The sequence below is a fragment of the Syngnathus leptorhynchus genome, chromosome 8 (genome assembly GCF_054491065.1).
Source record: "Syngnathus leptorhynchus isolate UIUO chromosome 8, UIUO_Slep, whole genome shotgun sequence".
NCBI classification, from domain to species: domain Eukaryota; kingdom Metazoa; phylum Chordata; class Actinopteri; order Syngnathiformes; family Syngnathidae; genus Syngnathus; species Syngnathus leptorhynchus.
The window spans coordinates 5,997,042-6,010,283 of record NC_141202.1 but is presented as its reverse complement, the minus strand read 5'-3'; the positions used below and the strand labels follow the sequence as shown (position 1 = coordinate 6,010,283).

The window sequence follows — 13,242 nt, the reverse complement described above, 5'->3', positions numbered from 1 at the left end:
AAGATGTATGTGTAACTTGCGGGGGTGGAATCTGACCAACATTCCTCGAATTGTTAATTCAACGGAAAGTACTTGTGAATATTTTCTGTTTTTACATCCTCCATTTCCACAGAGACTGGATGATACTTATCAGAGGAAATTTACAGTGACTTGGATTGTGAAGAGGACGAATAGACAAAGGCATGGTGAGGATGGGAGGAGGGAGGGGTCAGAGGGACTGGAGGGGGGGGGGTGTTGTTGATTGTTCCTCATATTTCAAGAGTGGTCCTGCAGACAGATCCCCACAGCAGACCACACGGTCTTCTGGTAGCCAAAGAGGATTCCACTTCATCATTGACCAGCAGTTCTTTTGATCTTTTTGAGTCTTATCCTTATCTGTCACTGTTTTTTTTTTGCACTATTTTTGTTCATTTCATTTAGAATAGTTTTAGTAGGATTTTTGATATATAAAGTTAATATGTCATTTATTATTTTGTAGCCAAGTGAGGAACCTCAACACAACTGGAAGGTGACAAACAAAATTGTCAACAGAGGGAGCTTTTCACTTGATACTGGTGAACGGTGAGTTTTATATCAGTTGATAATTGTTTGCATATATATGTATACTAGTATATATCATAATACAATTTTATGTCCATTTAGTTTTACAGTAATGTTTGCAGAGTATATTATAAATAGTTTTTATAGTGAATTCTTTTGAAATTGCAAGGATGTTAAATTGATTAAATCTCAAACAAAGTTATACTATAAACAATTTTTTTTTTTTCAAAAGAACTTCTTAGGTGAAATATAACACTGTATTTCATGTTTGTTTATTTCATAATTTATTGACTGTATATTTCTGAATTTGTAGACTTGGGGATTTCTACAGGTGACTGTAACAGTTTATTTTACAGCATATTCTACTCATAGCTAATTTTAGTGAACCAAAGCTGAACTCAATCTAAAAAGTGAATGTTGTGCCCATTTTATTGGGTGTTTGCAAAATGGCGATCAACAAGCGTAAACCGTTCTGAGCGTGCAGCCGTGGCCTTGTCGAGACATACGCCCACTCCTATCCATGTCTTTTCTGCATCACTCCCTGTTGAGTTTTGACAATAATTTCTAATATTTATTTTGTATGCAAATCCAGAAACAAAGTAATCACAACACACTCAGAATTAACAGCATTAAACAGTTTCAAATATTTTTTTTTAGGCTGAGCGTATGACATTTAGACTGCATTAGTGTGAAACTAGTTAGCATGACAGACTTACAGTTCTAATTTTACGTGTTCAAACCTTGACTCTGGCCTTCGTGTGTGGAGTTTGCATGTTCTCCTGCGTGCATGGGTTTCCTCTGGTACTCCGGCGTCTTGCCGTATTCCTGGATCTTCATTATTAATGCAGGGGAATAGGTAAATTTTATCATGTTTCTTCTACATTTGTTTTCTATAATCAGGGTCATTTGCCTTTACGAAAGCTGAGTACCCCTCCATGCTGAAGGATAGAGTCCCGATTAACCTGATGACATCAGTTGTAGCCCCAGAAAAAAACCCTTCCAATGCTATGGGTGCAAAAGAGGTCAGTGAAGATGTTCAGCATGTCTTATTACATGTGTGGTGTAATAATGTGTGGTGTCATCGTCGTTCATGAAGCGCTAAATATGATTACAGTGTGGAAAGTGAGAGAACATTAACATTTGTAAAAGTAACATTTGCCTAAGTTTATTACATATTATATTGTATTCATCCCATCTAATTACGTTTTTTGATTGATCTGCTGTTTTATTGTGGTACCGAACTGCACCGAATTACATTGAGAGGTAGTTTTGATATTTTGGTTCCTTTACCTGAGAGAACAAGTTGAACAGTGTGAACCTTCAGTGTGTATGCAGTGGCATTCTACACCAGTACGCATCTATCAGCAATAATAAAGTCAGTCAAAAATAAGCTTTACCATCTTTGTAAAGTATTTTTCAATTAAGCTTCTAATGCCGTATCATTATTCAAATTCATTCTGATACATTATGCTAGAAATCAAGGAAGAAATAGAAAACTATGCTCAAACCACAATGGTGGATATGGAAACTCATGAATATAACCTTCCAGGTGGAGCTGATCCTTGTGAAGGAGCAGAACGGAGTTCAGTTCACCTCCACCACCCTTGTGGCACCGACCACGAGTCAGACCAGCCCCAGTGGTGAGGAGGAAAGGGAAACCTGGGGAAAGAAAATTGACTTCCTGCTATCAGTGATTGGATTTGCGGTGGATCTCGCCAACGTCTGGAGGTTTCCTTACCTCTGCTACAAAAATGGGGGAGGTGAGTTTAAAGCTGATGGGTGAGTTTGGGAAGTTGGATGTAATGGGGGGAAAAAAGAGAGGAATGGGTAGTATGACAGAAAATCAGATTCCTCTATTAAAATAGTTGAGGTGGAAATGAAGGGTGACACTGTTTACATTTGCGGTTTTATTGAGAGAGATTTGACAAAGGTGAAATGAAGGTGGAAGTTTTACATGCTTGAATTAAGAATGTTTCCCCTTTTGTAAGGCTGTAAGTGTGTATCATCTCCTGTTTCTTTTCTCCAATTCTTTCAACCCTTTCAAGAGATCAAAATAAGGATAAAAAAGCAACCACAGCTGCTCTGAATAGATTAGCTCCAACAATTATGGTCACTAATTATGGCTGTTTAACATAGAGCTCTCATTAGGTTTAGAAGCTGTAGCCATCGTCAAGCTCACACCCCGTTCTGAAGGATGCTCAGTGTTACTAACATGCATTATTGACATGTCTGTTCAGGAAATAGAATTAAAACGTGTCTGTGTATGTACAGGTGCTTTCTTGGTTCCATACCTGTTCTTTATGGTGATAGCGGGCATGCCTCTATTTTACATGGAACTGGCTCTGGGACAGTACAACAGAGAGGGAGCCGCAGGGGTCTGGAAAATATGTCCCATATTTAAAGGTAAACACACATTAGCTACACCAGCACCCAATACGCAAGTATCTAAAGCTGCTAATATTGAATCTGATTTTTAAAGATAATGCTCAATTTAAACACTGTCAAAATTATGAATTTAACAATATGAATCATAGAGTGAGCCACATTGTACTACACAACAATATTACACTTAGCTTTTGTGACTATGCAAAATGTCTGTCTACAACAATCTGTTTCAATTGACTACTTTGTTTGATGGTACAAAAGGAATGTTGTTCTTCTAGAGGGTTCTCCCTTTAGTCTCCACTTTGGGAGGTGAAATACATGCTCTATTGGGATAAGGTCCGGGATTGTCTCCAAAGGCCCAATCCAATTTCTTTCTTTTGACCCTAAACCATCGTCTTGCCCCTCCCTTTAACTTTTCTTTGGAAAGATGAAAATCAAGGATTTAAAAAAAGAATAAAACTGAGAATTGGGGACATAATAGACAAACGTCATCACTTGGACCTGCATGCATGCAGCTTATTCTATAGTTGTTTAGCTTTTTAGCGAGCAATGGATTCTGCTGTATAAACGTTAATGTTCACATTTTACGGGAGCATATGGTTGACCTCCCTGAAGCAATATGATTCAGTGAGCCAGCAAAATTATTAATAATAAAAACTACTCTTGTACTGGCGCTCAATTGTGTGGGTGTTTCCCTCATGTCAGCATATATACTGTACATGTTTTGCCTGCGTGATCCACTTTATCCATCAAAGTCTGTCCATGTGTCCATGTCGCTTCCCACGACACAGTCAACTTGTTGACTTCCCTTCAATACCTACATGTCCATGTGTGTCTGCTTGTCTACCCACTTGCCTGCCAGTTCTCCTTTTGTTCACTTGTCTGTGTCAAGCACGGACAGGCATTGTTTATCCTCCCAGAACATCAGGTTCGGATTGCAGTCAGATGGAAAACAAATGAAAATTAGGCTTTTAGACTGTTGTCTCGATCGTCTGGATGCTTTTGTCAAATAGTTGCTGACAATCTCTGCAGGTGCTCTGCAAAACAATATTGATGAATATTTTTTGGATATAGGTATTTCTGTCTTTTTTTAAATCTTTTTTCTACTTCATCTTTGTTTTTTCCCCCTCATTTTGTTGATTTATTGATTTATTTTTGTATTTCCATCTATCAATTTCATGTGTACATAAGTCCATATGATATATGATGATGGTCTGTCTCCATGCAAATATATTGACAGACCATCACCAAGACCATCTGTTGCTTCTCAGCATGCCACCAGACACCCATCCTGTATCCAATAATGTCCTTGTCAACCTGAAGGTGGCTCATAGTTGTCTTTAAGCCCCTTGTGGGTGACAGGGAGAGAGCGTGTGGATGTATGTTTGTGGATGCGTGTGTGTGTGTGTGTGTGTGTGTGTTTGTGTGTGTGTGTGTTTGTGTTGCATGTGTGTGTGTGTGTGTGTGTGTGTGTGTGTGTGTGTGTGTGTGTGTGTGTGTGTGTGTGTGTGTGTGTGTGTGTGTGTATGCAAGCGTGGGCCTCCTGTCTGCGAACATGTGCTGTCCGTCTGGGTTCCACAGAAGACATTGACGTTCTAATCACACACTTCACACACTGTCATTCTCTGCCTCTCAGTGGGGGGATAACAGTAATTATTCAAATGCATACATACACATGCCCATATTGGCAGTAATTATTCTGATCAACAAGATGGTCCCCCCCCCAAGATCAATTTATCTGAAGAAAAGGGAGGGAGGTTGAGAGTCTGTGAAGATTGACGTACTATGAGGCTGCATGCTGTTGGACAACTATTGCTTCCACAATTCTTTTGAATTCTAATTTGACTCTGGTAATTTTTCTGGTAATTGGTTGAAAATGAAAGCCAATAAATAACTTAAATATACAGTATTGTTGATCCTTGCCCTACGTTATATCAGGCAGTTGTTACATTCACAATGAATAAATGCATATACATATTTATTTCACTTTCAAATGTCATATTGTTTACTTTAAATGATGAATGACTGTTCTTGTGTCACAGGTGTTGGATTTACAGTGATCCTCATTTCCCTTTATGTTGGCTTCTACTATAATGTCATCATCTCTTGGGCTCTCTACTACCTCTTCTCCTCATTCACCAGCGAGCTCCCCTGGGTGCATTGCAACAACTCTTGGAATAGTCCAAACTGCTCTGACTGGGCTGACAACAGCACAATCAGTGACATTTATAAGGCAACGCCCGCTCAAGAGTACTTTGAGTAAGTTGGCTATTTTAAGATGCAATTAACCCCTATTTCAAAAAGATTTGTTTAAAAGTGTGTTGAAAGAAGGAGTCTGGTCATAAATACTACTTAGGGGTCACTATAATCAGATGGCAGTGCACTAGTTCCAGTGAACCACCAGCAGACATGACTGGATTTATTGTCAGAATCTTTCTGTAATAATCTAAATCATCACATTAACATCACCAGTCATTTTTTTATACCTTGATAAAGGTCTTATTTTATTTCTAAATGTATTGTTTATTATAGACACACACCCAAAGGGTATACGTACATTAAATATCTCATATTGGTTTGATAGTTGGTCATCAAGAATCATTTACTTATTAAATTTGTTTTAAACCTGATAATTATGGATATTTCAGTGGAAGCAGTGTACTCTTGATTTTCACCAGAATATTCCTTCCCATAGGCGAGGGGTTCTCCACATTCAGGATAGCAGCGGTATTGATGACCTGGGTCGCCCACGATGGCAGTTGACTTCCTGTCTCGGTGTGGTCATTATTTTGCTTTACTTCAGTCTGTGGAAGGGTGTCAAGACGTCCGGCAAGGTATGGAATTGAAACAGAATTGTGTGTGTGTGTGCAGAAGGTTTAAAGATGTAACTGGGTGTTTTAAATTGAACTCGCTCCGATACAGTAGTTGGATTATCGTGTAGCCATCTTGATGTCTATAATGTGCATATTGTATCTACTTTTCTGAGTGTGCATGTGTGTATTTGTCTTCTGTGACCCTCTCAGGTTGTGTGGATCACAGCCACCATGCCCTATGTCGTCTTGACTGTGCTGCTCATCCGCGGAGTCACCCTGCCCGGAGCCACGGATGGCATTAAGGCCTACCTTTCTGTCGACTTCCTAAAACTCTGTGATGCCAAGGTGAGAGCCAAGTGGAGATTTGGGTGCAGAAAAAAAAAGAAGAGCAGTGGGGATATAAATGATGACTGCGAAATACAATACATACATCTATTTTTATATAATTAATTTTTAAAAACTTTATTGGTACATTTTCCTGTAATAGTTTCTCATTGTGTTTCTATAAAAGCCAACAGTAGAATAGATAGATATACAGTGGAATAGAAGTATACAAATGATCCCTTATTGGAGGCCTTAACATTTCTTACCATTCTAGGGACAGACATTAGAAATTGGGCAATGGCTATCAATGTGATGTTGTACATGAGAGAATTGTAATATTAGTTTTAGCATTTGTCCCTCCTCAATCTGTCTTCCGATAAAAAATGGCAATGGTCCCATTCTCGGGGTCAGAAACTTCATGTGGCCATGACGGAGGGGAGGAGGGCGTGAAACAGTCAACGTAGTGACGCTTATCATAACTTTGAAAATATTTATTCTATTCAGAAAACCAGTGAATTAAATATGAGGGTTACATAGAATATCTGCAACTAAATACTCAGATATGGGGAAAAAAAGGATGTGAAAAAGAGAGAGACATTGCAGGGAATTGGAGAATTAGATTAGATAGATGCATGGCTCTGTAATTTGCAAAATTACCCCTGTATTCACCAGCGTCTTTCATCTATTGCCGTTGAATGAGTTTCCTGCAATTATCCCTAATAATGGCCTTTTTTCCTCTCCTGTGTCTTTTGTTTGCCGCTTCACACAAGTGCACCTTTTCTGTCGCCCTTCCCCCCCAGGTTTGGATCGATGCCGCCACGCAAATCTGTTTCTCCCTGGGAGTTGGGTTTGGTGTGCTAATCGCCTTTTCCAGCTACAACAAATTCAGCAACAACTGCTACAGGTAAAGAGACTCGCACGTTGGAAGTTGCCTTGCACGCAAACACACACATATACGCACATACAAACAAGGCACAAACACACAGACAAGGCAGCAGGTGAGTTACAATACCCTTTGAAGCTCCTTGAAACCTGCCATGCCTTTGACACCCTGCAGTGTAACATATAACAGTAACATATTTTTATTTATTTATTTATTTATTTATTTAATTATTTAAACTGACTCGTTGCACTGCCTATCCTTGTGAATTCCTTTTTGAAAAGCTCTTAGAGGTCCTGTGGCAATATATATTATTTCCACACAAACCCTAAAAATTTCAAACAAAAACTTACTAAAGCTTTGTGTTTTTAATTGGGTGTACACATTCTGTTTTGTTTGTGTATAATGCCGGGGCATCTTTATTTATCAATATTGGACATGCCAGCAATTTTTACTATTTAGGAATATACTGTATAATGCAGGTCTTCATTGGTCAGCTCTATCAACATGATGATGATGGACTAATTATGTTGTGTTATGTTAGTTAATATTAAGTAATTCTGCATTCTTTCTTTTCATATTCCATCTTGGTCTGATTTGGTTTTAATCATACAGGGACGCCATCATCACGAGCTCCATTAACTCTTTGACCAGCTTCTTCTCTGGCTTTGTTGTCTTCTCCTTCCTTGGCTACATGTCATACAAGCACAACGTGGCACTGGAAAAGGTTGCAAGAGACGGTATGCTGCTATTTTTATGACACACAAGAATTACAGTTTGGGTTGAGTGAGAATATTTACAATTTGTTTTAAAGCATTTGTTTTTCATGCATTTTTTTCATTTATAAAGTTTTTAACTGAATGCTTATTGCTATCAGATGATTCAGAACCACTACATATTATGCATCGACGTAAGTAGAGGAAACACACCGGGGTTCAGAAATGTAAATAAACAAACTAAATAAAAAAACATGAGAAGAGGCTAAAGTAGAGCAGGCAACCAATAGAAATTTATGTCTCGAACATTTTATCTGAATTTTCACATTTTTAATATATGATAGATACTAAGAGTCCTCTATAATGCTGTCGAGCCAAACCATAATATTTACAATGAAAAAGTTTCAGTTTCTGATCTGTAGAAATTAATTAGATTACTTGAAGATGAGCCATTGAACTTGAGACACATCAATCAAATATTAGCTGTTTTTTTGTAACAATCAAAATGTCAGTGAAACACCTAACAGGTCTCTGCAATTAGCATATAAAAAAATCTCAGTGAAGTTATGATGTTTTACAACACTATCATAGATAAAAGGTCGGTACAGTGTTGGACTGAGACAGCACCTTTCAAAATCACCAGTGTTGAAAACAACTGCATGATTATGTTAAGTCAAAATAGTCTGTCCACTTCCTGTCAAAACATCATAAATCCTCCCATTGATAGTTTTACTGAGGTACAGGCCATTTGGTTATCCATCTGAATTTAATTCAAGTTACAGTCTTTGGCTGCCACTATGTCAACAGCATATCGGAGCTGAAACCGCAGAGCACGATTTTGTATGTGTGTAATAGTAGTACATTTTTACACCACTTCCTATTTTTGAAACAGCTCTTGGAGTGGACTTGATGAGTTGTTCAATTTTTTGGGTGTTTAGGGGCTGGATTGGTGTTTGTTATTTACCCTGAAGCCATTGCCACTTTACCTGGGTCATCGGTGTGGGCAGTCATTTTCTTCATCATGCTCTTGACGCTAGGCATCGACAGTGCCGTGAGTATGCAATCACCTTCGTTTACAACTACACTGGACACGTGGGTCAGGGATGTACGACGATGCCCACCTCTGCAAATATCGAATGTTAAAATAATTATATATTGTATTATTCTGCTATTGTCCTGTTTTTCTCTGTTCTCTGTCCATGCCCTCTTAAACCTTGCTCTGTTCAACCGCATAAACTCCCTTGTTGAACATAAAAATTGTTCTATCAGAAAAACGCATTTGCCAATCTTCATAACCAAGGACAAGTTAACATTATTCTACAATCTTTTTTAATGTGAAGTGTTTTGGATGTGCATTTGAGCAGCTGTGTAAAAAACAGTTTTAGTGTTTATTCTCTTCTTTTGTTGTACTTTTTAGATGGGTGGAATGGAGTCTGTCATTACTGGTCTGATTGATGAATTCAAATGCCTCCATAAGCACAGAGAACTGTTCACCCTCTTCATCGTGTCCGCCACCTTCCTCATCTCTCTCTTCTGCGTTACAAATGCAAGTATCATGCAGAGACTACTACTCAGGGGGTATGGTACTACTACCATTAATATTTTCTGGAGCTGTTATAATCTAATGAAATGTAAAGTCTAGTTATGTAATTGAGATCTTCAATCTGCGTACTGTTTCACTCATTTCAGTATGAGTACTTTATCTCTGTTTCTCTCTGTCAATCTAGGGTGGGATGTATGTGTTTACTCTATTGGACCACTTTGCCGCAGGGACATCCATTCTGTTTGGAGTGCTTATTGAAGCTATCGGTATTGCATGGTTTTACGGTAAGAGAAAGTGAGAAACTGAAAAATAGAATGATAGGAGAGGAAAAGATCATTCATGTTGTCGTGGCGGGCATTCCCGATGTTATATTAGGGCTCTGATGAAAAATCTGTCTGTATAGACGTGCTGTGACTCAATGTAACCCAGTTCTATTAGACCTAAGTGTAAAGAAACAAAAATGTCATCACACACATGGTTTTCACCACTTTAGTCTCTGGCCACCTCAGTGTGCCTTCTGCTTGAGGCATAATCTGTCTATTAAATGATCATTATCATGTCATCATGTGGTAACTGCCATTGTAAGGTTCCAGGAAATGGCAATCAATAGTGGCTCTCTCGTTTTTGAATATGCCAGTCCAAACAAGTAGAAAAGATAAAGAGCAAAGTTGTTGCAAGCAACCACTGTGGCCATTTACTGGAACATAAAAGCAGAAAACCTTAGTCGCTTTCATGATGAAAAGAAATTCTGAAATTTTAAACAACAAAATACAGTAGCAATTATCTCACTAAAAGTAATTCACGTTTCTTTTTAAAAAAAATTGATTAAATGAAAAAGGATATGAAGGAAAATTTGTTCTGGTTATTCAGTTATCATTTGATCATTTATTTGCTGTTACGCAATTATTAAATTAGAGTTCTGTACATAAATACCCTTGTTTTGGTTCTCATCCATTCCTAATTAATAATTAGTTTTACTTCACTAGAAAAAGCCTGAATACCAAATTTCGCATGAGAAGGATTCTGACACTGTACACGCGGTCAACAGTATTTTCTTTTGCTTGTGTCTGATTGATTGACATTTTCAAACAGCAGCATGCAAAAATTATTATAAACAAAATTTGAAGGTCAGGAGAAAAAAGACAGACTTGAACTTCTTTCTTGGGTTTGGTGGGGTTCGACCTTGGCAGGCCTGATAAATCAAGCCCGAGGCCTCGGTGAGCCTTTCCCCCCCTTTTCCTCATAGCTTTGACAAGAACCTTTCAACCCTGGCCACTGTGGTCTTTCGTTCTTGTGTCCATCTCAATAAAAACCTCAGCAGCAAGAGATGCCTTCTGGGAAAGAAAGCTCTGGAAAGTGAACTGTTGTATCATTTATAACTCGCAATCGTATTTTTTAAACAATTCAGAAATTTACCACAAAAGATACACTTTGAGACACTTAAATAAAACTTCAATTTAGGAGGATTTCTTACAAAGTAAAGCACTGCATTTAGTAGATAACTGAAAATATTATAAGTCATAATTTGTATGTATTAAGGATGAAGTGAAGAGGGGTAGCAAAGTTTACATGTACACGGTGCTGGCAAAGTCCAAGTAAATTCTGAATGCCTGCTTGTGTTCCAGGGGTGGACCGATTCAGTGACGACATTGAGGAAATGATTGGTCACAGGCCAGGCAGATACTGGAGGCTGTGCTGGAAATTTGTCAGCCCTTGCTTTCTCCTGGTAAGTAACTCTCGTACCAGTGTTTTATAGGCCACCGTTAGATTTAATGTTTTTATTGAATGATTGACCTTTTGATCTGAGTTTTTTTTTTTTACCATAAAATAACAAAAATATGGAGGATTATAAAATTCAAAATAAAATACAATCAAATTTAAAATAAAAAAAATAAAATGTTAAAATAAAATGTGTGAGTACATATTTATTAATACTATAAATTTGCATGTAGCTGGTCTATAGGTGAGCTGGAGCCTATCCCAGCTGACTGAGATGCGGTACACCCTAGACTGGTTGCTAGCCAATTTAAGTGCACATGTAGACAAACGAGCATTCACAATCAAATTCACACTTATGGACGGTTTAGTGCTGGGGTCACTGCAAAACTGAGAACTACCTTCTTTGGTCATTAATGCAAAGGTGATCGTCAACTGGTGGTTTGTCGCTCTCTAGTGGTCTGTACCGGTATTGCAGGTGGTCCCCAAAATTGGAAATGGAAAATAATTGTAACATTTTTAAAAATAAAATGTATTCATTATTTAGACTTGATTTATTTTATAGCTAATTTTGTGAATCATTTGCCCATCCAAATTATGTCAAATGTAGCAGAGAGTCCAAAAATAGACATGCAGATGCAAATTATTGGCCTGTATACGGTGCAAAATAAAATAATCTTAAGCCAAAGCAGTGGTCTTCGAGTTGCTTCTCGGTTATAATGACGGTCCCTTGGACAAAACCAGTTGAAAACCCCTGGTTTAGCAGACTCAATCAACATAGCTTGTATGTCTTCGGGAATACGATTGGATCTGATGAAGTGATGATTTCTTCCACCCAATTTCTCTTAGTTTATGGTGGTAGTGAGCTTTGCAACATTCAACCCCCCCAACTATGGCACGTACACTTTTCCTCCCTGGGCTAACGTGCTTGGATGGTGCCTGGCCATCTCATCGATGACCATGGTGCCCCTTTACGCCATCTACAAACTTTGTAGCCTACCTGGAAAGTTTTGTGATGTAAGGCTGAGCCATTTTGTTGCTCTCATGTTTCAGTAGTGTTTGCAGAATATAATTATACTTTGCTTTATTTTTTTTACTTAATGTCATCCACCTTTCTACTGGTGCAGAGACTGGCTTATGCCATCACCCCAGAGACAGAACACCATTTGGTAGACAATGGTGAAGTTCGTCAGTTCACAGTGAGTACAGATTTGTTCATTTCTTCATCAAAAGTATTACAATTAACTAATTGATCTTTTGACTATTGTTGGCTTGTTTAATTTATTGCCTTATTTTGTTCTCCCATAGCTTCATCACTGGCTCGTTGTCTGAATGCTGAAGTGAAAATGTATATGAAGGAAGGGTGGATGAATGCATGCACAGCAAAGGTCTGAAATATGACACAGAGGTGAGAGGAGGACTCAAAAGCAAGAGAAATTTAAAAGTGCCAGAAAAAAAAAACTTGTCAGAAATAATCGTGTGATTTTAATTTCAACTGTGCATGTGTAAAGCTGTGTGTAAACCCATTTTGGTTTGACATCAGTGAACTGGAAACTGGTACTATGGTGTTCAACTTGCATCTTCTCTGGGTACTTCATTTTGCATGTAATAGATTAACTTTGAAGATCTTATATAATGACTAGAGAAGCAGACAAAGCATCATAATAGGACAGAGAAGACTACTAATATTGCTGTTATAAATATTTTCAGTTGCATGCATGATAAAATCAACATGGATGGGATACAGTGTACTATGATTTGATTTCTTGAGGAGTCTAATTAGATTCTATGTTAAATGATCTCAGTAATGATGATGGAATTGCAAATGTTTATTTAGTGTTTAGGGTTGTAACATACCAAATGTTGATTACAACTTTCTGAAATGTTTACAAGCCTATTTATTCGAATGACTTACTGTCTTGTTTTAATGACTGTTAAAACTGTTAATTTCAAATATTTCACAAAATGTATACATTAAATGGCCTTATAGGAACTAAATATTAGAAATTATTCAGATAAAACAATCCCAATAAGACTTTCTAAAACTCAACGTTCATTTAAAATTAACATGCCTTTGATAGCAGTTTGAAAATATTAAACTACAGAATAAAATGTCATCAATACAAAAAGGTAGATAATATAATGAGAATAAAATGGAAATTTATACATAAAATATTATCAGAATGAAATTGCAATATTGTGTAGAAAATAAGCAATTTTACAAATATTAAGTTCTAATATAATGCGCCAAAATCAGATAAGGACTGCTGCAAAGCTTGTCAATTTCCAATTTAGTATGTTTGGCACATCAACACCATCATAAGT

At 37.6% G+C, this 13,242-nt stretch overlaps 1 protein-coding gene across 1 annotated transcript; it reads left to right on the top strand.

Moving 5' to 3' along the window:
* Positions 1–1,468: 1,468 nt before the first annotated feature.
* Positions 1,469–12,364, top strand: slc6a3 (solute carrier family 6 member 3). Its single transcript, XM_085917930.1, has 15 exons — positions 1,469–1,562; positions 2,090–2,300; positions 2,812–2,943; positions 4,968–5,184; positions 5,621–5,759; positions 5,949–6,083; positions 6,863–6,966; positions 7,558–7,682; positions 8,597–8,709; positions 9,076–9,204; positions 9,386–9,485; positions 10,827–10,927; positions 11,767–11,934; positions 12,045–12,116; positions 12,226–12,364. The coding sequence occupies exons 1-15, from the start codon at positions 1,476–1,478 to the stop codon at positions 12,247–12,249; spliced, it is 1,857 nt and encodes a 618-aa protein (XP_085774056.1). The 5' UTR covers positions 1,469–1,475; the 3' UTR covers positions 12,250–12,364.
* Positions 12,365–13,242: the final 878 nt, after the last annotated feature.

What these genes read in the sequence shown, in the direction of transcription:
- slc6a3 (XM_085917930.1), top strand. Translation starts at nt 1,476, where the DNA reads ATGCTGAAGGATAGAGTCCCGATTAACCTGATGACATCAGTTGTAGCC. An exon ending in CTGCTACAAAAATGGGGGAG is followed by an intron (nt 2,301 to 2,811) that starts GTGAGTTTAAAG and finishes GTGTATGTACAG; the next exon opens with GTGCTTTCTTGGTTCCATAC. An exon ending in TAAAACTCTGTGATGCCAAG is followed by an intron (nt 6,084 to 6,862) that starts GTGAGAGCCAAG and finishes CTTCCCCCCCAG; the next exon opens with GTTTGGATCGATGCCGCCAC.